General features: G+C 40.8%; 2 protein-coding genes across 4 annotated transcripts in view; one reads left to right on the forward strand and one right to left on the reverse strand.

Moving 5' to 3' along the window:
* LOC126707107 (uncharacterized) overlaps positions 1-26,484 on the forward strand; it is a 96,722-nt gene that overhangs the window by 893 nt on the left and 69,345 nt on the right. The window contains exon 2 of one of the 2 annotated variants that reach the window (XM_050406706.1): positions 620-1,116. The exons of the other annotated variant lie outside the window; for it this stretch is intronic. Coding sequence (XP_050262663.1) covers positions 620-755 — 136 coding nt within the window. The 3' untranslated portion in view covers positions 756-1,116. Of the gene's footprint in view, positions 1-619; positions 1,117-26,484 lie in introns of those variants that run through there. 2 annotated transcript variants of the gene reach the window in all.
* Positions 1,051-8,554, reverse strand: LOC126707104 (respiratory burst oxidase homolog protein E-like). 2 transcript variants are annotated; one of them, XM_050406704.1, is made up of 15 exons: positions 8,385-8,554; positions 7,489-8,103; positions 7,220-7,379; positions 5,711-5,759; positions 5,124-5,237; positions 4,550-4,972; positions 3,597-3,980; positions 3,412-3,507; positions 3,167-3,282; positions 2,893-3,078; positions 2,645-2,798; positions 2,356-2,547; positions 2,116-2,244; positions 1,887-1,965; positions 1,051-1,363 (listed from the first exon to the last, which is right to left on the reverse strand). In XM_050406704.1, the coding sequence occupies exons 2-15, from the start codon at positions 8,063-8,065 to the stop codon at positions 1,254-1,256; spliced, it is 2,769 nt and encodes a 922-aa protein (XP_050262661.1). In that variant the 5' UTR covers positions 8,066-8,103; positions 8,385-8,554; the 3' UTR covers positions 1,051-1,253. The 2 variants fall into 2 exon arrangements, with proteins under 2 accessions (XP_050262661.1, XP_050262660.1); XM_050406703.1 differs by having other exon boundaries at positions 7,489-8,554.

Here is a 26,484-nt window from a genome sequence, read left to right on the forward strand (position 1 = left end):
AAATATAGCTTTTCATTTTTTCCCCCTGATATTGCATGGATGCAACCAATAGTGCTTAATTTAATTTCTTTAACAGATGAAATAGTCCACTAACCTTTGGGGCAATTGTACTTCCCAAACTGATTTTACGAGCAGTATAGGAGTTTAGGTTAGCTAGTTTGCAGTATGAATTATACCATTACAATCTTTGGGCTATAGCGCTTGTTGAAATAACTTTTTTTGAGCTTTTAGAAACTCTAGGGAAAACAGAGTCTGATCAGCAGTTCCTCATTTCTCTTTTACCACCGCACACCCTTGATACGATAGTCACTCCACAAGTATAAATACTTGTGAGGTGTAGAGGGCAAGGACCGGAGTTCAAATCTTTAAGAGGAAGTTTCACACATATATACACTAACATTAAGCTAAAGTAGAATTTCTATCTTGCATTAAAAAAAGGAAAAAAAGAGTCTGATCAGCAGGGTAGTGAGTTCAACAAGAAAGCTCCCATATAGTGGGAATTTCTATAATGATCTTGTTTGTCTCTCATTGGGAACTAATTAAATGCAATTATCAAATTCTTTTTCAATCTTTTCAGTTTTCTCCTGTAAAATAACAATTATTGATTTCCTGATTGCAGACAAGTGGTATCGCTGTTGACTTGCTCAAAGCTTTGTGCAATTTCATTTGTTGTTGGAGTTGTGTTTGGTTTCACACTGAAGCGACGTGTCAAACGCTGGGCTTCCAACATTCTCAAGAGGTTGAAAGATAATTGATGCCACCCTGTCCTTTCCATCTTATGCCAATTTCAGTATAATCATTTACAACTAAGTGATTTTACTGATTATTGTTGTTTACCTCAGAATGAGAGCAATATGATAGTTTCATCTCCATGACAAACAATTAGTCTTGCTCGATCAAAATAGATAAATGATTTACTGATTTTTTTGTTTTTTAAAATTCGGTGGCCAACGTTAGTCTATTGAGAATCCATACCCAACCTTAATTTTTGGGACTAAAATTTCTTGTTAGTTTTAAGGGTTGCGGGTAAAGCAATTTAGAGTCAGTGCAGCTAGATATTTACTATCTGTATTTCCTCTCATTATATAAAATTCTCATTTGTGTTGGTCTGCACTAGTAATTTTGTAAGATATATTGCTTGTGTTTACATCTTGTGAGCTATTATAATGGATACATAAATATCTTTTCCTTTAGAATCATTAAAATGGTTTCCCAAAAAAAAAACTCGGTATTTTGATGGTGATCCCTTTATTTTAGAAATACTCCTTGTGAAACTCGAATCGTGTAGAGGTCTTGTTACTGAGCTCGTGACATAGCTTCTTCAGCTCCTGTGCCAAAACTGGCAACCCACAGTAGAAAACCCCTGCAAATTAACAACCCTTTCCCGTTAAACCATTTCTTCATATCTGGAATATTTTTCATGTTCATATTACCTACATGTCTAAAGCATTGTGGATTGGTGAGTCATTTGATCATAATTTTAAAGTTGCCTGTTTAGACCACACAAGCCACCTTCGTTGATAAATTAAAAATTAAATAACATAAAATAAGAGAACCTACCGCATTCTAGATCATTAAAGTTCTAATCAATTGCTGATTTCTTTTATATATCATCTCTTATTTTTTTCACGCATTAAATTGTTTCACTTTTACTTATGACCCCTGAATAGAGCTGCACGGTGCAAAACATTTCAAGCAAGTCTGAGCCCAAGTTTTATTGAGAGCTAAGGTGTGTTTATATCTGTTTTGTTAGTCTGGCACAGCAGCTGTTAACTCAGATGGTTGCCAGTGAAGTTCTTTTCTTAATGGTGTGAACCTGGTACGCATGCATAGTAGCATATTGCTTTGTTAATAAAAAATTCTGTGATTTGGTAGAGTATCTTTACCTACTGTCGCGTGTGGATGCTTTAAAGCTATTTTAGTGAATACTTCTTTCCAATTAGGCCTAGCAAAGTGCGTCCTTACCTGCCAAAAAATAAAATATGACTGTTTCAAGTATAAGAGTGCTAAGGACCTTCTATTGCCCAGTATCTGTGGATTAGCAACGTGATGGGATGGTAGAGCTAGTGAGTGTGTGGAAAAACCGTCTGTTGTAAAGGTAATGCAAGATCTTACTCGGGTGCCGGATAGGATGTCAACGCCATGTTTAGCATGGTTCAGAGCTTGAACCATTGTGATCAGGGTTGATCTCGCATCATGCTCTTCATAAACACTTGTAAGGTAGTTGTGCAGCTCAATTTGGCCCTAGATATATATATGAGAAGATTAGGATGACACTAATTCTCCAGTTCATATGTAATAATTCAAAATGCATATATTTCTGATGGGGAAGGACTAAAAGTTATTATTCATTACTTTGTGATCCATTTCTGCTACTTGGTCCATGACTCCTTTAAACCATTCAAATGATTCAGGTTCCCTGGTAACCCAGTAGAAATGAGCACTTTTGACCCTCTGCAACTTCTTGTTTCCGCTTCCTGGTGTCACATTTGAAGATGTGTAACTATTCAGTCTGTCATCTGATCTACTCGTTTCTGTGGTTGAATCCTAGGTCAACAGTGGGTCAAAAAATCAAATTCCTGAAGAAAAAACTGTTGTAAAAATAATGAAAAGTGAAGTGATATGCTTGAGTATGAATTCTTACCTGCTGTTCTTCTGTGGTATTGTTTAGAAGATCTCTAAGGATGCTTATAAAAGGAGTAGCTCCAATTCCAAGTCCAACTAGGAGCAAGACATCATAATTTTTGTAGTCTTGTGCTGGAGCCCCATATGGTCCATCAACTAACAGTCTCGGTTGGCTGCATCAACATAACATGGTAAGTTGAACCTTTTCACATGTATTCTGTATTACCATTCCAGTCTAAGAGAGTAAAATTAGAATGCAATACCCACCTTGTCTGATCCTTTTGCCTTAGTAGAGTCTGTGGAGTACTAAGTTCGGCTGGACCAATAATAGATGGTGGTAAATGAGTACCTTCTGTGAAAATTCGCTTCAATTCTTGTGTCCAGTCGCCTACCATCCGGATGTGAACACTTAGGTAGTCATCTCCTGATGCTGAAGTGATGGAAAATGGATGCCTGGAAAGGAAAAGGGATTGATTATAAGAATGGACGGTCTGAGAGTGGTAGCTGAATGTATGTCACTATCAGCACCAATACTACTCACCATTCAAATGGAGAGATTGTTGGGCATTGTAGGAATATGTATTGCCCACTTTCGTACGTAAATCCCTGAGGCTTGGACATGACTAAACTAAAAACATTTCCTGGTAGTACTGAAACCTGCAGTGATCAAGAGGTAGAACTTGTTGAACACTTATAGGTTTTTTTTTTCTTTTCTTTTTTTTCCTTTTTTTGTCACTTATATTATACCCTCTGCTTGAATCAATTGCTCTTTTTTTGTCAATTTACCTTTAATACTTTGACTGAATAACGCACTGATCTACACCTTCGCACAGTCCGCTCTACTATGTAGAGCAACAATGGAACAGAGATGTACATCCATGACTGTAAAAGTTGGCAAAGCATTCAGTTCCAATAGCAATCTTCTTCTATCAAAACTGATAAAAAGATCATCATATTCCTAAGTTTCTTACCGTTTTTTGATCCCACTTTTGCGCCAAGAACAAGCAACTTCCATGAACAATTAGCAAAATATAGACAAGACCAAGAAGGTGATGAGAGTACCAGAATGCATTAAACCCCGTCAATCTGTTAAATGGTGCAGGCAGCTTCACCAGATTTCTCCGGAAGCCTCTTATTGCTAATGTGAATGAGATGGCCATTAAGACCACCATAGCAATCCCAGTCACCCCTTCAACCCCACTCAAGAGGCCTTTGTATGTGGGTCGTGTGTTTCCGACATCGGAAGCTATCAAGGCAAAATCTTCTGGAGATGAGTTTATAATGCGAGGAAAGTCACATGCTAGATGGGTTCCCGCATGAGTGAAGATTCCAATGGCTATAGCACATGCAATCGTCTGTGAAGTAAAGAGTCAATAACAAACAAAATGACAAAAATTACTTATGTACACACTTGAGAATAAGTGGCTTTTGGTAATTACCTGGTATCATACCCTTTATTTTATTTATTTATTTTTTTAAAGGAGGGAACAGGTTTTAAACATGGAATAGAAGTACTAAAATGGTAACATGGATACCTTAGCTTGCGTTACACACCTGCCTTTTGAGCTATTAAGGCTTTTCCAGTATTTCATATATATATATATATGCAAATTCTTGCTTTAGTTATTTACAGCTTTTGATTTGGGTAGCTAGTAAGATTGAATAACGCTGGTGGTGGATCGAATTAGCCTAAATATAGAAATAGACTAGGTTAATTTCATCATCAAACACTTCGATCTCTCTCCCTCTACATTTCTCGGAAGGTTTATTAGTAAAGCTAGAATGAATCAATCTCATCGAAAACTCAATCCATTTTTAATCTTTTTATACCTTTTGTTGTGAAGAAATGCATCTATTTGTTTGAGGAAAGTAAGATCATTTTGACATTCTACTGTGTCAGCAGTGATTGCTTTGTGAGTTTTACCTTGTGGAAATTAATGTTGTCGTCAAAGGGGATAAAGGACCTGGCTCTTGTGGACCGAAGCCATGTAAGAGTGTTTCGACAAACTGGTAAGAGTATGAGAGCCATGTTGAGTTTCAGAGTCTCTGCAGCCCCTTTTGCAGTTGTCACGCAATAGCCCATGACTTGAAATGCTGCTCTATTTCTATATTGGTTGAATTTCAAGGCGAAAACGCCAGCCATGACAAAGAACCACAACATCAAAATCCAGCCTCTCTGCCAATTCTCTAGTATGTGACCCTTTAGTGTTCCGGTAACTCTTCGCATCACATTCTTGGGTCTGAAGGAACCAAGGTTCTGACTCCAGCCTACACTTGCTGTGCTCAGTGGTCTGCTATAGTTCATGTAAGTGTCTCTTTGTAGGAGCAGCGTTTCCAACTGCCATAACTGAGTAAAGGGTACAAATCAGACAGGAGCAGCAAATATGTTAAATTCTTTAAATCATTTAAGAACTCAAATGACTTATTTATAAAGTTGCAGCAATAAATAATTACTATCTAACAGTGGCATGATAGCAAGTTGAAAAGTTTTTATATACCTCAATGTATCCTAGTTTTTCTGGATCTAGTTCTTCCATTACCAACGAAGCGTAGTCTTCAGCCTGTTCTTTCAACTTGGATAGCTTGTTTGCAGAAGCACTGAGCATTATAAGCTGTAATTAAATGAGAGTAACATAGTAAAGCTTAACATGCTAAAATGTAAAACATGAACTTAACATGCCTTTTTTCAAGGCTTTCATCAACTCTAATTATTAATTACACGCCACTGAAAACACCACAAATGATGTCATTATTTAAGAACTACTATCACTTGAATGAAGAAAAATAAATAAAAGTCAAGTTTTTTTAAGAAAAATAAATCCAAGTTTTATATTAAGTAATTTCCGTTTATATATATATATATATATATATATATCAAGTAATTTACATGTTTTATGCCAGTTAATTTTACAAAGCCACATTTGTATCAGTCTATGACATAACACAATCGTTTTACAACTAAAACAGTTTTTTTTTTTTTTTTTTTTTTGTTTTTTTTTTTTTTTGTTTTTGTTTTTGTTTTTTTTTGTTTTTTGTTGTTGTGTGTGTGTGGGTGGGTGGAGGTAACAACTAAAACAGTTCTCACCTCTTGAATCTCCTCCCTTGTAATTCTTCCGTCCTCATTGATATCCACCCTGAAAAAACGGAAAAACGCATTGAATTTTTTTTTTTTTCCTCTTTAATATTAGGTCTTGCGCTCGAATCAATAATGGTAGGAATGAATTTGACAATAACAACTTGGATAGAATTGTTTAATATACGTAACATGATAGAGACTATAATTGCCTAACTTATGCAAGGCAAGATAAAATTGTTTAATACAAACGTAACATGATTGCTTGACTTCTAAACAATATGATTGCTTAACTTTTGCAAAGCAAGTAGTATTATATGAATTTATTTTACCGCCGTGTCCGGGTAACATTTAGGGCACGTTTGGTAGACTGTAATAGGTACTGTAATGTAATAGTTATTCCTATGATTTAGCTATTCAATAGTTTGATTATATTTTTACTACAGGGAATAATCATTCCTTATGAATAACTATTCTTTAAAATGAGGAATAATTATTCCTCTCTAAAAGAATTGTAATAGCTATTCCTTAGTAGATGTAATAATTTCTAAAATTAATATATTTCCAAATAAATAAACTTTCCATATCTACCTAACAATTATGGAAATAAAAAATCATAAAAAAATAACTCATCTTTCTAAAATTTAAAATATATTATTTTCTAGAAAATATATTTGTATGGATGAGATATTTCCTAAAATAGATCATAAGTTTTATTTTAATGTTACAATTCACAACCAAACTAATGAATAGGTTTAGTTATTTCATTACAACACATTTTATTCCCAGTAATAAAAATTACCATTCTTGTTGTAATACACATTCAATGTACCAAATATACCCTTAACTTATATTTTCAAGGGCAGCAACATCTCAGATATTTTTAATTGTGGATTTCAGAATTTAAATTCTGTAAAAGTATTCTCAACAATTTAGTCTACCTTTCTTTCGTAAAGAAAACCAAGATTTAAATCTTTTTTCACTATTCATGCAATTATTAAATAAGCACGGTTTATTTTACATACACGGTCACATGCATAACACACTCAAAAAAAAAAAAAAAAAAAGGAGAAAATGTGATTTGAAGTAACAAATTCAAAGTTTGAAATTGTGACTTGAAATCACTTTTATGTGCGATAGATTAATAGTATTTTTCCTTATAAAAAATAGAAAAGTATTTTTTTTTTTTTTGAGATAAAATGGGAAAAGTTAATAGACTGATTTATGAATACTTTTAGAAACTTTTATGAAAAAAAAATTTGAAACTGATTGTTTTTACAGTATTTTATATATTTTTTTAATGAAAGTAGTGTTTAAATTTTTCTAAAAGAGATCATTAACAAATGATTATGAATATTCCTAAAAAAAAAAAAATGATTATGAATTATTTTTTAATAATATAATACAATTAAAATTCAATTTACCACCGCCTATGATTATGAACTCATGTGCTTGGAAGTTGAAGTCAGAAGGAAATTAAAAAAAAAAAAAAAAAAATGAAACGGAAGCGAGTGCACATACATGTCAAAGAAAATCTGAAGTCGCGCGTCAAAACTCTGGTCCGAAATCTGTAACCAGAAATCGCGTAGCTCTTCTTTGGTTATCCTCGGTATCTTCTGTCTCCTCCTCCGTGCCAATGCATCGAATATCCCAACCGTAAACTCTTTCGAGTCAACCATTCCTACCAACCAAATCACACTCTTAACGATCAAATTTATGAAGTCGATCGAGCATGAAAATAATAAAACAAACAATAAAATTTATTTGATAGCAAATATGTATATATATACCTATGCATTCACCGAAATCTTCTCGAGAAAGCAAACCGTCTTTAGCGAGTTTGTGAAACGTGGACTCAACTTTTCTCCATAACTCTTCGGAATCGCAAGCTCTAGTACTTGTACTTTTGCTGATGAATCTCAGTCCTTTGAGAGCTTGCTGCGCGTTCGATCGCGATCGTTGAAGACTCGCTTTCATTCTTCGATCATCGCGAGCCGACATGATCGTATTCTCCTCTACTGCATCCTCCGAAGCAGTTTCCGACCCGTTAGACGAAGATCTCAGCCACGGGAATTTTCGGCGAATCCTCGACGTAATCGACAGGTTCCTCTCGAGTCGCGGCGGCTGCAACTCGTCTCTCGTCGGAGTTACGCTGCACATGACGACTGAGTCGTCTTCGAGCTCTAGCGTGACTTCAACTAAGTCTTGCGAATTGCTCTGTCGTCCAAGGCCGTCGAGAAATATCGGCAGCATTTCTCCGCCGCCGCCACTGATGGTGGTGGAGTCGTCGAGATCTTCCGGTAGGTCGAATGACCGGTTGTAATTGGATTGCTTCGACGACGATCCCGACGACGCCGATAACCTCATTCTCTCTCTGTCAGGTAAATCCAAACTCTATCAGCTCCCTTAATTAAGACACATTACACAAAGAAAGAGAGAAGGTTTAGAGTCTATGCCTGGTTTGGTCGACAATGAAAAAAACCAACAAAACAGACACCTCTCAACCAATCTCAGCACACGATTTCAACGCCTGATTATAGAGTAGTTACAGATTGATATATATATTTTCTTTTTTAAAAAAATAAAACATTTGCACCAATAATGAAACAAAGATAATGGAATATATAAACTGTGTTTGATATAATGATAACAAGAGACAGAGAAAGAGGAAGAGAGTGAGATTTACAGGTGTTATTTGCGAGTGAAACAACGGCAACGATACGTAGAGGTAGTGTTTGATTTTGTTTGTTGTTGTTGAAGAATTAAGACAATTTTGTATAGAAACAAAAAGAAAAGTGGAAATTAAACAAGAGCGGGGTTGTCATTGAATAAAATAGAAGGGTTGATAGAGTGAGTTAGTAAGGAACACCTAATTTATAAGCAGAGGTCAAGGGGTAAGGTGAGCCTTAACAATCGTTACTCTATTTAATTTTTTTCACTTACTGTTCTTATACTCTTTGTATTTGTTTTTTTTGTGAATAGAATTGCATTTCTTGATGTCAAATTCATAGAGCCAATTTTTTTTTAAAATTTTTTTATACTAATTTAATCATTTTATTTAGCCCTTAATTTCTTATCATAGTTGTAATCATTGCCTTTTTGTTTAGCACATGGAAGTACCCACCTATAATATTTTGGTCCATGGACTAGCAAATATAAGTACTAACTTGCTAGATAACTCAACAAGAATAGGACAATCTTAATTGTACTTAGGGTCCGTTTGGATTGAGCTTATTTTTGCTGAAACTGAAAACTGAAACTGAAAACACTGTAGCAAAATAATTTTTAAATGTGTAAATAGTGCTGTGGGACCCATTTTTAATGAAAAAGTTGCTGAAAAGTGGAATTTGTGGGTCCGTAAACAGTGCACGAATGCACTGTTCACTGTGCAAAAGTCAACAAATGCGGGCTGAACCAAAAAAAAAAAAAAAAAAAAAAAAAAAAAGAGAAAACTGTAGAACAAAAACGCAGACGCCAGGAAACTTTGAATCCAAACGGGCACTTAATATATGTCAGATGAAAACTGATGATGTGTGAATTGTCAATCCTGTAAGCTTGTCCAGATGACACTGAATCCTCGTCACTATTCCTGCAAATGTAGAACAAAGGCACTTCTAAGGTGGTCACCGGTGTGGTACCTGCCACAATGTCTCCGATGCCAAAGGTAGTGTATAGAAGCTTTCTGAGAGAAATAAGAAAGTTCTAAATATCAAAGATATTTGGGTTAAAGTATTCTTTGGGTGAAATTATGCACTTTCTTTGCCTTCGATGAGTGTGTATATATAGCTTCATAGTTTCTAGCCATTGGGGCCTTAAATGTGGTTTTAGTGCTCTTCCTGTAATGCCTTAGGGCTTATTAATATGAGTTTTGATGAGGCTCTAACGGTCTGATAGCTAGTTGGTAACTATCCGAGGTATTGAATCCTCTTATTAATGACTTGCTTGCCTTCATCCATGTTATGTTGAGGTGGACAAATGTATTTGATGAGGTCGTCCAAGGAAAGAGGGCCCGTCAGTCCCATCAGCTGCCCCCCAAGTTCCATGGTCGTCGTGGTGTGTCAAGACGATCATCGGAAGATGAAAGGTTTTTTGATCAAACATGGCTCTTGGGGTTTTGTTCTACATTTAATGCATAGTGGCAGCACCACACACATCATGGCCACATGGCGTGTTTTGACCAGTGGAGTTAATGTCCCATTTGTGTGACTCTTGGGTTTCTCGCTGAATTTCAGTTTTTTATGCCTAGTTTTTAAACTTCCTCTCTTTCCTCTTCACTTTTTCCAACTCTCAATCATTGCTCTGTGCTTCTTCTTCTCCAATTTGTTGCGGTTTTCTTCAAGCTTTTGCATTTTGTGGTTGAGCTTTTGCATTCTGTGGTTGCTTCCTTTGAGGTATGTCTCTCTTTTCCCTTTTCCTTTGCTTTTTTTTTTTTTTGGCATAGATAGATTGTTCTCGGTTTCTGATTTCTTTTCTGTTTTGGGGCTTTTAGGATTATCTTCTCTCTACTTCTGTTTTCTGGTTTTCCATGGTTAGTAACATTAAAGTTAGGATAGCTTGCCCCTCAATTTCATTCCTCTTTGTGCATTTAGGGGTTTCTTTAGGTGTTTCTCGTACCTTTCCCCCTTTAGTTGTAAACTTTGTCTTTGAGGGTAGTAGTTTAGGCATTGCGTTGGCTGATTTGGTCCCCTTGCTATGTCAGTCAATTGATTGGTTCGAGGGTTTAGTGAATGAGCGAGGAGCAATGTCTAAGGTGAGATCGAGTGAGCTTGAGACGGGGTTGTCGTCTAGCGACGACCCTGTGGAGGTGGAGGAAGACATCGCAATCTCCGTCCTTCAGGAGGTTAGGGCTTTCCATGCCCTTAGGTTGGTGTGTAGTCTAGACGATGAGACGCTTTCCAAGTTCAAGGGTAGGTTCCAATTTCCTGATAGGGTTAGGGTTCGTCTTCCTCATGGGGAGGAATGAGCTTGTCACTTCTTGCCTGAGGAGGTATGCTTCTACGAGGTTGCTTTCTTGAGCGGGCTTAGATTCCCTATCCACCCTTTTATTATGGAGCTTCTAGGCCATTTCGACATTGCTCCTGGGCAACTTATGCCCAATTTGTGGAGGATAGTGGTCAGTTGTATAGAGATATGGTTGGTTACTGCTGAAGGAGATATGATTAAGGTGGACGAGCTTGTTTATTTGTACTGTTTAAAGGAGGAACATGGGTACTACGAACTGGTGCCTTAGGAGAGGAAGACTAGGATCGTTCAGGACTTGCCCTCATCATTCAGATACTGGAAGTCCTAATTCTTTTGTGTCCGAGGATGACTGGAAAACTCCTTTTGACGAGGTTTGGGGTGATCTCCCTAGATTGCTTCGTCAGTGGAGAATCCCGAGTCTAGGTACGTTGTTATTTCTACCAGTCCTTTGTTTTTCATTCTTTTTGTGTTCATTCTGTCATTACTAATTCTTCTGTTCTCTGTCTCATGTGATTAAGAGACGACTCAAACTTAAGAGCATGTACACGCAACATGTTGAGGCTGCTATTGAGTACGCGAAGTCAATTGACGACTTCGAAGATTTGGTCAATCCTCACACTTTGGCTTTGTACTACCTTGGCCCGGAGCCTTCCGCTTTCGTCCTGTGCATTATTGAGATTGAAGAGAAGAAAAGTAAGTATTGATGATGTGTGAATTGTCAGTCCTATAAGTTCGTCCAGATGATACTGAATCCTTGTCACTATTCCTGCAAACGTAGAACAAAGGCTCTCCTAAGGTGGTCACTAGTGTGGGGCCTGCCCCAACGTCTTTGATGCCAAAGTTAGTGTATAGAAGCTTTCTGAGAGAAATAAGAAAGTTCCAATATCAGAGATATTTGGGTTAGAGTACTCTTTGGGTGAAATTATATACCTTCTTTGCCTCTGATGAGTGTGTATATATATCTTCATAGTTTCTAGCCATTAGGGCCTTAAATGTGGTTTTAGTGCTCTTCTTGTAATGCCTTAGGGCTGATTAATGCGAGTTTTGCTCCAATATTTTGACAGCTAGTTGGTAACTATTCGAGGTATTGAATCCTCTTATTAATGACTTGCCTACCTTCGTTCATGCATTGTTGAGGTGGACGAATGTATTTGACGAGGTCATCCAAGGAAGGAAGGCCTGTCAGTCCTATAAAAAACTACGACAGGACAAAAGTTGAGAGGTTAATGATAAATTATCTTAATTGTATCCTAATATTATTTTATCTCTGGTTAATGATTAATCAAAATACACTAGAGAGAGAGAGTGTGTGTGTGTGGAGAAGTTTCCTTAATTTATTGTCTGCATAATGTTACTAGCTAGCTAATAGGACTTGATATTTTGGTTAAAGAAGTCAAGTGAAAGTTGTTATAACTTGCTTAGAGCATTCCCATTGAAGATGTTAAAAGTGTTAAAATGCTATTTTATAGTTCAAGACACTAATATGTGCTCTACATCAAAGGTGCCAAATCTTAAAAGTTTTAGCAACTTGCTACAGTAAGGTGCTACATCTAACACCTTACTGTATGTCACATGGTCAATTTTTCTTTTAAATTTTCTACCTGTGATGGCATTGAGCCCACTGACTTAGTCTCAACCAACACTCCACACTCATACATTGTAGGAACACTTTGAATAGAATTATCAAGGGAATGCACACACACAGAGCACACACAGTATTTACAGGGCACCAACTCCAACCTTTATTACTCAATAACAAGTACAAAGGAAGCTTGGAGAATACACACGAAATTCTCTAAGCAAATAATACATTCTTTGCTATTGAGAACCCCAACAGCCTAGGATAAATATACAGAATAAACTATCATAGTAGTTACTACCAAGTAACTGCCCCTTATCCAGGACTTGCTGCCACATGTAGTCTAACTTAGGACACCTTCATTGATACTATCTTGGCTTGCCTTACACGTTTCCAGCCCTTACATAGCATGTCTAAACATCCACAAAGCCTGGAAACGTTTGGTAATTGCCAATAACTGCTGTTGCACACTCTGCACATGCTAGCCCATTACTCAGCACATCATCATGAGGCTTCTGCCCATGTTCTAACAGCCCACACATAATGGTTTCACCACGTTTTGGAAGTCTTGGCCCTCTGCCCAAGCCTTTCTCATCAGCATCACAGCCCACATAACATGTCCATCTGTAGCACACCAAGTGACTGCCATCAGCCTACTCATACAAGTCTATGCATTTAGCCAGCACCAACTAGCCCAATGTCTTGCACAACATATCATCATCACAGTAGCCTAGCACTACCTTGCACCCAAGCCACCAAGCCCACATACAAAGCAACCACTAACCAAGCCATCATGCCATGCATTACCACGTAGGGTCAACACACCACCTACTACTGCCCCTCATCATGCTCATCAATCTGAATCCAGCAAGAGGACTAGGCTTGTCCCCTTCAAAGAGCAATTAGGAGCTTCACTAGATAGGCCTGAGGAGCCATTGGTGTCTTAAGAAAACATTAAGCCATGTGACTGGCCTGATGTTGTCCAAGCACTCCAATTCCTCATGTCATTATCAGCAACTTGTAAAGCTCCTAACAAACCACCTCCACCAGAAGAAGTCAATGTCCTCGTCGGGAGGGTATCGTCAAATGCCTTCACCTCTTTCTCAAACTGCCACAGTGTAGATGCTTTCCCCTAACTCGCCTCTGATTCAGCCACCCCCTTCCATTTCACTAAGTAGTAAGCTATCATATTTCCTCTATTTCGATAACCTGTCACCTTCTTATCAAGGATTCTGTCCACTTCTTTATCAAACTGAACCATGACAGTAGGCGGGGCACGCCTTGCCTGATTCCTTGCAGGCTCTTCTGCATCACCATGATAAGGCTTCAAGAAGCTAACATGAATTGTTGGGTGAATCTGCAACCTTTCTGGCAGCTTCAATTTGTAAGCCACCGCACCAACTCTTTTTACTATCTCAAATGGACCATCATACTTAGGAATTAAAACTCTGTGAATTTGCTTACATCGAAACTTCCTCCAAATCTGTGGTGTCAATTTTAACAGCACCTTGCCCCCCATTTGGAACTCAAGAGGCCTTCTTCCTTTATCAGCATACTTCTTCATTCTCCTCTATGCTTTCAACAAGCTGTCTTGTGCCTCCTACATTAGCTTTTGCTTGTTGACAGTAAATCTGTATGCTGCAGGACATTTGCCACTTGAACTCTGTTTAGCAATCTCATGAGATGTGAGAGGCTGCTGCCTCATTGCCAACTCAAAGGGACTCATCCCAGTTGATGAAGACTTATGCAGGTTGTAGGCAAATTGCGCCGAATCCAATAAGTCTAGCCAATTCTTCTGGTTGGCCATCATATAGTGCCTCAAATAATTCTCCAACACAGCATTAATTCTTTCTGTTTGCCCATTTGTTTGTGGGTGATTAGCAGTATAAAACTTCAACTCAGAACCCATTAAATCAAACACAATGTGAAAGTGCCCTTTTCGTGACACTCAGGCCCAAGGATCCCGAGCCTAAATGAAAAGGAGGATTTGGTGGACCGGACCTTGACTCACCGCAGCTAACGAGCTGTTTAAGAATCAAGTGGGATGCAGAGAATACTCCTGACAATATAAAGAAAATGACAAACAAGGATATCGAAGAGTGCCAAAAATTAACAAGGTAAATTCAGAAGGAAAGAAACAGGATTAGTAAAGCGATAAAAATTAGTGTTGTAGGGATCCTGGGAAATATGAAGCAATGTTTCATTAATACATTATCTGTTTGATTAGAGAAAGCTCACTAGGACGTGATACAAGGTTCAGTTAAGCTCAAAAATTGCAGTCTTGAATGGCTATTTCAGCCTTCAAAACTTGTAAAGTTTGATTCTCGTTAAATCTGAGTATGTGCAATAGTGGCTTTTACAGGATACCGGGAAGCAATACTTGTTTTTCCCTAAGTATTTTCCTTTCTGCACAGATTCTCTGATAGTTTTTTTCTGGAGAATTTCTTCTTTCTTGTGTTTCTTTCTTTTTTTCGCTGCCTCTTCTTCACAACCCATCCCCTCCTTTTATAATGGAGTTTTTTGGTCTTCCCAGGGAACTGTTGGTTCCCCTGTTTTGCTCTTTTGCAAACAGAGCATGTCCTGTTCCCATTGTCTCGGTAAGTCCCTTTTTCCGTTTTTTCTCATTCTTTCCTTCTTTCAGCTCTGATTCTTTTGAAAGTTCCTGGTTGGCCATCTTCTTTGGGACGTGCTGAGGTATGCCCTTCTCGGCATCCCCATTTCTGGCATCTCCCACTTTTCCCTTTTTTTCCTATTTGGGCGGAATCCTGTTCTGTCATTTTGAAAGTTGTTTGTTATCATTCTTCTTCCCTGTCCTGGTTCCCTGAGGCCTTTTCTGTCTGTGCCATGAGAGGTCGCTCGCGTTCTTTTTTTGCTTTTTATTTCCTTGTTTTCTTCTTCTGTCTTCTTTCTATCGAGCTGTCCCAGTCTTCCTTTTTCTTTGTGCCTGAAGGGATCCGCGCCTATTGATGGTTTCTGAGGATCCTTGCTTCTTATACTTTGTCGTGGTCCTCTTTTTCTTTTGGATGCTTTTTCTGGGCTTCAGGATCCTCTGGGCCTTTCTTTTATTCCCTCTGTATCTACTACTTTGGGCTAAGCTTGAATTTCCCTTTTGGGCTTGACTTATTCTTTTTGGGCTTATTTCACTATGACCCTTTTTAGACCTCAACATTTAGCCCCCCGAGCTCGTGGGTTGCCTGAAGCCCACGCGTGAGTGATTTAGGTTTCCTAGGATTTTCGTGGGATCCCCTTTTTCTCAACTTCTACTGGGTTCCCTTCCTTTTTACTTGGGATCCCGGCCCTTTTCTGCTGCTTTTGGTCACCTCCTTTTTGCGTGTCGCGTTCCTTTATAATTATTACATTTTGCAGCTTCCTCTTTACACGGGACGTGGCAGTTAAGTATTTGAGGTAAAACTCCTCTACCCACTTTTCTCGTTTCCCGTTACTTCTCATTAATAACCGCTGATTAATCCCTTCTTCAAATTAAATTTTTTTGGCAACTGGCGCGTCTTTCCATAAACTGTTTTCCCCAACTGCTATTTGCGCCTTTATTGTAGCCGTTTCATCTTATCACTTTGCTTCTTTGAGTCTTTCACTCTTTGAGTTTGTTGAGGTCTGAAAAGAAAGGGCCATAATAAAATAAGCCCAAAACAGAAGAACAAGTCAAGCCCAAAAGGAAAAATTTAGGCTAAGCCCAAAGCAATAGATACGGATGACTCATGGGGGAATAAAAGGAAGGCCCAGAGGATCCTGAAGCCCAGAAAAGAAAGAAGCGTCCAAAAAAGAAACCATGGCAAAGTATAAAGAAGCAAGGATCCTCAATAAGCGCAGATCCCTTCAAGCACAAATAAAAAGGAAGATTGGGACAGATCGATAGAAAGAAGACAGAAGAAGAAAAACAAGAAATAAAAGACGCGAGCGACCTCTCAATGGCATAGACAGAAAAGGACTTCGGGGAACCAGGTCAGGGAAGAAGAATGGTAACAAATGACTTTAAAAAATGGCAGAACAGGATTCCTCCCAAAAAGGAAAGAAAGGGAAAAGAGGAAGACGCCAGAAATGGGGATGCCGAGAAGGGCATACCTCAGTACGTCCCAAAGAGGATGGCCAACCAGAAACTTTCGAAGGAATCAGAACCAAGAAAAGGAAAGAATGAGAGAAAACGGAAAAGGGACTTGCCGAGACGATGGAGACAGAGCATGCTCTGTTTGCAAAAGAACAAAACAGGGGAACCAACGGTTCCCCGGGACGCCCAGAAAACTCCATTATAAAAGGAGGGGATGGGTTGTGAAGAAAGCAGCGAGAAAAAAAGAAAAGAAACACAAGAAAGAAGAAATTCTCTAGGAAAAACTATCAGAAAAATCTATGCAGAAAGAAAATACTAAGGAAAAACAAATATTGCTTCCCGATATCTTGTAAAGGCCACTATTCCACATACTCGGATTCAACGAGAATCAAACTTTGCAAGTTTTGAAGACTGAAATAGCCATTCAAGACTGCAATTTTTGAGCTTGATTGGACCTTGTATCACGTCCTAGTGAGCTTTCTGTAATCAAACAGATAATGTATTAATGAAATACTGTTTCATAATTCCTAGTATCCCCACAGCACTCCTTTTTTTATCGTCTTGCTAATCCTATTTTTCTTTCTTTCTGAACTTACGTTGTTAATTTTTGGCACTCTTCGATATCCTTGTTTGTCATTTTTTCTGTATATTGTCAGGAGTATTCTCTGCATTCACTTGATTCTTAAACAGCTTGTTAGCTGCGGTGAGTCAAGGCCCGGTCCACCAAATCCTTTCCTTTTCATTCAGGCCCGGGATCCTCGGGCCTGAGTATCCCGAAAAAGACACTCTCACATTTTGGCGACTCCGCTAGGGACTGGGCAAAGAAGAAGGAAGAAACAATCCCTTCACAGAGAATGCCTTCAAGACAAAGAAACAGCAAAGGAACTAATGTGCCACCTACGGCCTCTGAGCCTGTAGGAGAAAACGAGGAAGTCTCCAGGCAAGGAGGTGGGATACCCTTGGTAGAACAGGAGGTTGTGTCGGAACAAAGACACGCAAGACAGGAACCAGACCTAATGGCCAGGATGACAACAATGTTAAAGGATCTGGAGTAAGAAGTTCGTCTTATCAAAGAAGGCAGGACACAGGAAATCAGAGACAATATTCCCCCTACTGGCCACCAAGATGGGACACAGCCAGAAGGAGGGTCAGCAGTGGGAGGAAGAGCCAACCCTCAGTACTTGACACTGGCAGACGTCAATGCCCTCCTGGAGCAAGAAAGGGAAAAACTCTCAGGGATCCCCAAGCAATTCTCTCAGGATCCCCCGTTCCCTCCAGAACTTCTTGGCAAACCATATCCTAAGGGATACGAACCCCCAAAGTTCCATCCTTTCGATGGGAGGAATGGAAGTGCCGTGGAACATGTGAGCAGGTTTGTCCATACTATGGGCCCCTATGCAGGAGACAAAGAATTATGTCTAAGGGAATTTGCCAAATCCTTAGTGGATAGGGCATACACTTGGTACACCACGCTGAGACCCGGGTCCATCAAGACCTGGGATGAGATGATGGAAAAATTCTGCGCCAAATATTACCTTGGTGAAGACAAAATCACTTTCCAGAACCTGCAAATGGTGAGGCAGAGACCTGGAGAAGATCCTGTTCAATTTATTAAAAGATTCGAAGATGTGTCCCTAGACTGCTATGGAGACCATGAAGAAAAGGAGCTCGTGGAAACCTGTATAGCCAACATGCTTTTTGATTACAGGCTCAACCTTGAAAATTTATGTATCACACAGTTTGCTGACCTGCTACAGAGAACCAGAAGGACGGCGCAAACCATGAGAACAAAAAGGCTGCCCGCGTCCCAAGCTATGACAGCATCAGCAGGAGAGAAAAGGAAGAGACCAAATGGGAAGGTGTTCGAGGAACCACCGGTGATCCCATGCACAGCTGAGGAGTTAAGCCATGTCCTAGACAAATGGATTGGAGATGGGGTTGTCAGGCCATTCACTGTGTCCAGGCCACCAACCGAAGAAGAAAGGAAGAATCCTTTATTTTGCAGAATCCATAATTATGTGAAGCACTCCACTAAGGACTGCTGGACCCTTCGCAGGCTCTTCCACAAAAAGTTGAGAGAAGGAACCTTGGAACTCACTCAGAAGGAGCCAGAAGTGCAGAGGAACCCCTTGCCTAAACACAAAGGAAAAGGGGTGGTAGCAGTAGTAATACACGGGAACCTGGCAGAAGCAGGAGAATCTGAAGGATCCTTCCACCCGAGCACAGTCAGAACCCTCCAGAAGAATCCTAAGTTCAGGTTACTATTCAATCAATTAGGATTCGGACCAGAAGCAAGAAGGGTGGCCATAGAGTCTCTCATGAGCATAGCAGCAGATTCAGGGATGGAATGCTTTACAGCTGAGTCACATGCTAGTCGAGCTTTCCTGGAAACAACCAATGCAATAACCTTCACTGATGAAGACATGGAGATTGAGCACCCAGACCACCGTAGACCCCTTTATCTCATGGCCACCATAAACGGTGTTCAAGTCAGAAGAGCACTGGTGGATACGGGGGCATCACTCAACCTCATTGCCTTAAGTACCCTGGAAGCTGTTGGCTTAGTTGACAGAAGGATCCTGGGGGCCCCCAAGGAAATAACAGGATTTGGAGGATCGGTGGAATCAACAGAAGGATACGTGCAGCTAGCCTTAAGGGTAGGGCCAATAGTAGCTTTGACAAGGTTTCATGTGATTAATGCAGAAGTTTCTTATCACGTGTTGCTGGGACGCCCGTGGCTTCATAAACATCGCCTTATTCCATCCACATTCCATCAATGCATTAAGGGGAGACTGAATGGGAGGCCCATAAGGATCCCTGCCAATCATAATCCTTTCAGCCAGGGAGAAGTGAACTTTGCAGAAACGATGTTTTATGATGAGTTGGAGCCAGATGATGAGAACCCCACCCCAGGGACCCCGGGGGCACCTATCCTAGAAGAAGAAGAAGGAGGAAGGGCCACCCGTGACCTGAGAAACCTTCTAGAAAGAAAAAGACAAAAGAGGGAGCCCAGTTCTTCAAGATCCCGAGAATGTGTGGTGGTGCGGGAACCTGGGGGAAGGCTAATTTATCGTTTGTGAAGGTGCGCGGGACCCGAATGCATTGTGCAGGAAGGTCCCGGACCACCAAGCTGCATGATGGCCCAAGAAGAAATCCCAGAAGAACCAGTTAAGGAGGCCCAGATTTTGCCTGAGGAAGAACTAAAGGAAGTAGACTTGGGAACAGAACCAGGATCCCGAAAACCTGTTTTCATTAGCAGTCAATTGGTGGCTCAAGAAAGAGAACAACTGGTAACTTTACTTCAAAAATACAGAGATGTGTTTGCATGGACCTATGATGAGATGTCTGGTCTAGACCCAGAGTTGGTAGTCCATTCTCTTAATGTGGACCCAGGGATGAGGCCAGTAGTCCAACCAGCTAAGGTCTTCCACACTGAGGTAGAAGCTCAAATAGTCCAAGAGGTCAAGAAATTACTAACAGCTGGTTTTATCAAACCCATCCAACACCCAAAATGGCTTTCCAACATTGTACCTGTGAAGAAGAAAAATGGTCAAATCCGTTGCTGTGTAGACTTTCGCAACCTGAACAAGGCATGTCCTAAAGATGAGTTCCCCTTGCCCAATATCGACCTCCTTATAGATTCAGCTGCAGGAAACTCAATGCTCTCGTTTATGGATGGGTACAGTGGATACAACCAAATCCGCATGGCAGCCAAAGATGCAGAGAAGACGGCATTCAGAACTCCGATTGGGAACTTTTACTACACTGTAATGCCCTTTGGCCTAAAAAATGTGGGGGCTACGTATCAACGGACCATGATGGGTGAGTGTGAGGTTTGACGGGTCAGCTACAGCAACTTCAAATGGGGTAGGAATTGTACTAAGCTGTGAAAATGGGGATATCATGCCCCTGTCTTTCAAGCTTGGTTTCTCATGCTCTAATAATGCAGCTGAGTATGAGGCATACTTAACTGGGTTGACTATAGCACTCAGCATAGGAGTGAAACATATGAGAGTGTTGGGAGATTCTAATCTTGTAGTCTCCCAAGTGAAAGGTGACTTTGCATTACGGGAACAAAGCTTAGCAGCCTATAGGACTTGGGCACAAAGGCTGGAGATGGAATTTCAAACCTTCAGCATAGAATACACTCAAAGAAGTGAAAACAGGTTTGCAGATGCTCTCGCCACCCTGGGATCCCAAATACCATTTAATGGGAGGGATACGCTGATAAAAATAGGAAGGCAGGAACATTCTATTGTAAGGATCCTCCAAGGGATGTACCCCGGGGAATCCAAATAGAGGGACTGGAGGGACGAAGTCAAAGAAAGGATGAAAGAGGCGAGCCCTAGAGGGAACATCAAAGAACTAATGGATTACACTCAGATAGAAGGAGAATTGTATAAAAGACTACCAGGAGGAATACTGTCCAGATGTATCACTGAGAAGGAAGGAAAGTCGAAACTAGAAGAACTACACGCCCAAGCATGTGGAGTTGCAGAAAAAGTCAGCCTATACAGAAGGATGCAGCGCATGGGGTATTACTGGCCAGATATGGACAAGGAAGCAACAATCATACAGGGGAAATGCCAGGAATGTCGTTTGGCAATCGATAAGGAAGAAAGCTATGCGGTGTTTATTGCAGAAGATTGGCGGGTTCCTTTCATAGGATACCTGGCTCGGGGGATCCTGCCAACCGACAGGGAACTGGCCCACAAGCTCAAAAAACTAGCGTGCAGGTATTTCTTACAGAACGACATTTTATTCAAAAAAGGATACCATGGGGATCCCCTCAGGTGCCTGGGACCAAAGGAAGCTAGAGAAGAGAGGTGCACTCTGGAGATTGCGAAAGTCACCCAGGGAAGAGAAGGCTGTACAAGCAGTTACTGTTGTTGGGATATTACTGGCCAACGATGAAAAGAGACTCTGAGGAGCTGGTCAAAACATGTCATGCTTGCCAACTCCTAGGAGATGCAATTCACACTCACCCAAATGTCCTACAGGATATGACGACGCCATGGCCTTTTCATACTTGGGGGCTCGATCTCATAGGGCCCATAAATCCTCCATCCAATGGTTATATATGGATCCTGGCAGCCACGGAGTACTTTACAAAATGGGTAGAGGCCATCCCTTTGAAAAAAGCTACTGGAGCAGCTGTAGCAAATTTCATTCGAGACCACATCATTACAAGGTTCGGGATTCCCAGAAGATTGATCAGCGACAATGGAACCCCATTCATAAACAAAGATATGAAGGGATTAACTGAAGCATACCACATCAAGTATGGAAGATCTACCCCATACTACCCACAAGGAAACGGCCAAGCTGAAGCTACTAATAGGGTAATATTAAAAATCCTTAAGAAAATGAGGCATGAGTATGGAGGAAAATGGAGTGACCATCTGGCAGGTGTGCTTTGGGCATGTAGAAGCTCTGTAAAGACAGCCACAGGATTCTCCCCATTCTCCCTGGTTTATGGAACAGAAGCCATCAGCCCTGTGGAGTTAATCATTTCTACACCAAGGGTAGTTCTCGAGGAAAATCAGGGAGAAAGTGAGGACGCAAGCAATGAAAAGAGGCTAGTAGATCTGGAAGGAGTAGAAGAAGAAAGAGAGCTGGCCAAGAAAAGTAGCCAAAGATACCAGCAAAGAATGACCAGAGCATATGCACAAGCAGTACGCCCAAGAGTGTTCACCAAAGGGCAATTAGTGCTAAGGATGGCGGAGCACGTGAGGAGGAACCTGCCAGGGCCTTCCAAGTTCACCCCAAAATGGGAAGGACCCTACATTATCAATGCAGCTCATGAAAGTGGATATTATTACCTTGCCAAAGAAGATGGAACAGTCCTGACAGAGCCCATAAACGGGAAATGGCTGAAGCAATACTATGCATAAGGACAAGGGGATCCCAGTACCTCAGGGTCCTTTCACCAGCTTCACTATCTGCTAAGTTCTTTTTATTTTTGTCTTTTTATTTTTCAGCCTTTATCAAGAATTCTGGTCTAAGATAATTTTGTTCAGGAACATGTGATAGATTGACACTTTGTGGTCAATGCTGCACCAAAAGACTTTTTCTTTGTTCCTTAAAAATGACCATGTTTTAATGAAATTCCTGTTTCTTCAACATAAGTTTTTCTTTAAATACTGCAAAGACCAAATGTGGAATAAATTTAAGGAAGGATACCTGAGTAAAAAAAAAAAGGGGAGAATATGTAATACCCTTTTACATATGGCCCAGGATCCACCTCACAAATAATTTCAGATATCCCACAAACAGTCCCAGGTGCATAGGTCTAGGATCACAGAATAAAAGTAAAATATCTAGGATACCTAGCCTAGCACTTGGCAGAAGGGGAACCTGTCAAAGTTCATGAACTGGGACCGTATCTCAAAAAAAAAAAAAATACATACATAGAGAAGGATACCAGTGTACCCAGTTCAGTACTTGCACAATAAATTACCAGGTACCTGGACCAGAACTTACAGTGAAGCCTGTGGAAACCATGGTCCAGGACTCAGGAAAGAAAAGAGTCACAAGAAAGTAAAGGCAATATATATATATCCAAGGAAAAATGCAGATTCACATACTAAGAAATAAGAAGCAGTTTTGAAACACAAAAGAGAAAGCAAAGAGCAGAGCAATGTTCAAAAAAATAACTTATACAACCCCAAATTGTTCATGTAAATCTGAAAAAAAAGCTAAGGAATGAGGCCGGACAACAGGGAGGCATCCGGAGAAATAATAGGTACAGCCAAAGTAGAAAGGATCCTCTGCCGCTTGACCTTCAAGTCTTGTAAAACCTTGTGAGCATGAGCCAAAACTTCCTCAGCAGCAGCTATCTCAGTGTCTATACTCTTGAATGATTGCCTCTGAAACAGCATATGAGCCAGCAGACGCAAGTGATCCAGTAGAAAAGAAAAATTGAACTTGGCCTCTAGAAGGTCTTGCACCACCCCTCTCCACTCCAGGAGCTTTTCTTCAGACAAGGAATCTACAGAGGAATTCCTTAGGGAAATCAGCACAGCACACAGCAACTCCATCAAAATATTGCCTAGAAAAACGCCTCCCCTGAAGCCGCTGGTAAAATCCCCGTGACTCTTGAGCAGGCTCTCTAGCAGCGGCAGGCTTTCCACAGGAACAGAGAAGCGCAGGAAGCTGCCATAAGAAGACCCAAAAACATGGAAGTGGCTGGCAGGAAGACTATTGAATTCCAAAAGATCAAAGTGAGCCAGGAAAGAAGAAAGCCTTGAATCAAGATCTGAAGCAGCCATCTTCGAGGCATCCCCCATCGCCGTGTCACCACTTGCAGAGACAGGAGGACTTGCAGCCTTTTGCTCTGGATGAAGGTCAGCAACTTGAACAGGTCTCGCAATTCCTTCAGGGATAACAGGCTCAGAACCTGCAAAGCCTGTATCAATATTCGAAAAAAAAAAGAAGAAAAGAAAAGGAAGAACAGATTTAGTTTTTTTTTTTTAAAAGGGAGAAAAGGAAGAACAAACTGGTTCCAGTTTCTTGGGGCAGAGCCTCTTCTTCCTGATCTCCTGACTTCCTTGAAGATTCTGGGAAGGAACATAAAGCAAGTTGAAGAAAAGGTGAAGGACCAATGGCAAAGTGGCTAAAGGAAGGGATAGATGCAGGGGGCTTCGCCATATAAAAAAAAGAGGGGGGGGGGGAAGAAAAAGGAAACACGATGAGAGCAGCTTGCACTCACCTTCTGAGCTCTCTGATTCTAAAGAAGAGGCAACACTGGGAGCAGATTTCTCACTGGTTTGACCTAAAAGGAAAAGGAAAAGGAGGAACTCAAGAAAAATTGGAAAAAAAAGGAAAATATAACGCTATTTCAAAGAAACAAGGTTTACCTGTTTGTTTGGATAAAGGAGTGTCTCCCAAAGCACCTTTATCTGACAAGGATTGAGGAAACACAGTCCTGATAGGACTAGGAGTGCGTTCAAGATGGGGACTTTGAGATGACGGGATCCTAGAAGTTTTGGGATCCTGAGAATCCTGGGAACCTTGCATCGGTTGCCCGGTTTCTTCAGCTGGATCATCAGTAGGGGGCTCCTCCCCCATAACAGGAAAAACGACAGAAAGAGCTGTGATAGTTTCCTCCCCCAGAGCCTTGTCAGTCATAGGAGGGGATACCTCCACCTAAAGGAAGAAGAAGCGGAGAAGGCAATACCAAGTAAAAAAGAAAAACGCAACAGCAGGAAATGCTAACAACACAATGTCAGAACAAAAGGGAAAGAACAAAAGAAGGGGGAACACACGTACCACGTCGTCTCCAGAAGATTGGCTCTTACCTTTCTTGTGATCAGACTTGCGCTTGGACTGCAAAGGAAATCACCACTCGTCAGCAAAATAGAAATGAGTGCAACAAGGTGAACAGGTAAAGAAAAAAAAAAGAGAGAAGAAGGAAAGAAGTCTTGCCCTTCTCTCTCTCTCTACAGATTCTCTGGAAGTCTTTTGCTTACTACGAATACGCCCAGAGGGTCCTAAAGGAGGCTGGGATACCAAACCAGAGGATCCTAAAGAACCATGGACTGAAGCAGTCACAGGAACCTGGGGAAAAGAAGACTCTACCTTGGTCTTCTTCCGGGTCCTTGAAACTAAAGGTTCCCTGACATCCTTGCGTTCCTGAGATGCCAAGTGTGCTTGAGATTTCCCCGTTTTCCTTCTTTTCGCCTCAGAGCCTATCTCCACACCCCCTGTACTTTTGCCAACATCAGCAGCTTTCATTTTCTTCGACTTGACATCCTTACCTTTACTCGGAGCAATGGCAGCACTTATTGTCTCTGTTGCACCCTTTTTGATGGGCACCCCAGAGGAAGCACCAATGATGAGACTATCACCCAGCCAGGTCTCAGGAAAATCCTGTCCATAAGCCACCCAACCTCCCCTGGAGGCATGCCACTCTGCAAACCCAGTCTTGCTGCTTGCAGCAGCAGAAACAATCCCAACAGTAGGAAGGGATAAACGTCTATTAGCTGTCGGAGCAGAAACAATGTTAGAATTCGGGACTTCCCGAATTGTACCAGTGCCAACATAATCAACAAAAGATTTTTGTACTCTTCTCCAATAACTAGTATAGCCACTAGAAGCAAAGACTCCTCTCTGGGAGTTAGGCACTGCAAATTGGGGGCTCCTCCGTGACCAATAAGAAAAGGCCTGCAGCCTCAAGAAAGGATCCAAGGAAGGAAGGGATGGCACCACATCCTTAAAAACCGGCGGAATGTCCTGATCAAAACCAAATTGTCGGAGCATCCGGTGTGCTGAATAATGAGTATATTTTGGGCCACTTGAAGAAGGCACAGGAAGCCAAGAGGGGCTAATGCAGGCAAGATAAGCCAGACTGCCCTCATCACCACGGCGCAAGTCAAAGGTATTACCTGTAGAAGATAAAAAGGAAGACAACACAGAATCACATGCAAAGCCAGGACCAAACTCACGAGGGGATCTCCAATATAAGCTCCCTGCTTGGTCAAACAACTCCACAAGATTGAGGCCACCACCTTTCAAGCTAATCCAACGAAAAATAATGGGAAAGGCATCAGTAGAATTGCCACAAAGACCCTTCACTATGTCGGGGGATCCTTGGAACTTGTCCTTCACAAATTTCAAATTCCTGCACTTAGACAAAGTAGCTGCAGAACGGTCCTACATAAAAATCTGAAGAATAGCACAGTGAAGAGATGAAGTGATCACATAACAAGAATCACCCTCAGCCTCATCTCCATGAAGCTGGTCCAGTTGAGAATAAACATGACCCAAAAACAGAGGGGCCAAAGGATACTAGGTACCTCGAGCCAACTTGATTGCCAACGGAAAAAACGAAGACTTAACTCCGTACCCAGGGAACTCACTAAACAAAAACTTACTAAGCCAAAAAGCCAGGAAACCGGCCCACCTCACTTCCTTATCCTTTTCACGAGAGAGGGTCATCACCCATCTCCCCATCCTAGCCGGCTTACCACCAGAAGAGGCGGAGCGACCACCAAAATGACCAAATAACTTTTCTTCTACCACGAGATCCTCACCAGAAAGGTTAATATCAAAGGGATTCTCTTCACCAAACACCGGGAGGAGGAAGTTATTAACCACATCCTCCAAGGTGATCGTCAATTCACCAGTAGAAAAGAAAAAAGTATGAAGGGAAGGACACCAACGACGTACCAGATGCCTGAG

The sequence above is a fragment of the Quercus robur genome, chromosome 11 (genome assembly GCF_932294415.1).
Source record: "Quercus robur chromosome 11, dhQueRobu3.1, whole genome shotgun sequence".
Classification (NCBI taxonomy): domain Eukaryota; kingdom Viridiplantae; phylum Streptophyta; class Magnoliopsida; order Fagales; family Fagaceae; genus Quercus; species Quercus robur.

Bases quoted from the DNA above. Each gene is read 5' to 3' on its own strand.
- LOC126707104 (XM_050406704.1), bottom strand. From the start codon at position 8,065: ATGAGGTTATCGGCGTCGTCGGGATCGTCGTCGAAGCAATCCAATTAC. The intron at 3,508-3,596 runs GTAAGAAACTTA...CAACTTTTACAG, and splicing joins AAAAGTGGGATCAAAAAACG to TCATGGATGTACATCTCTGT. The intron at 2,799-2,892 runs GTGGGTATTGCA...ATGTTGATGCAG, and splicing joins AGGCAAAAGGATCAGACAAG to CCAACCGAGACTGTTAGTTG.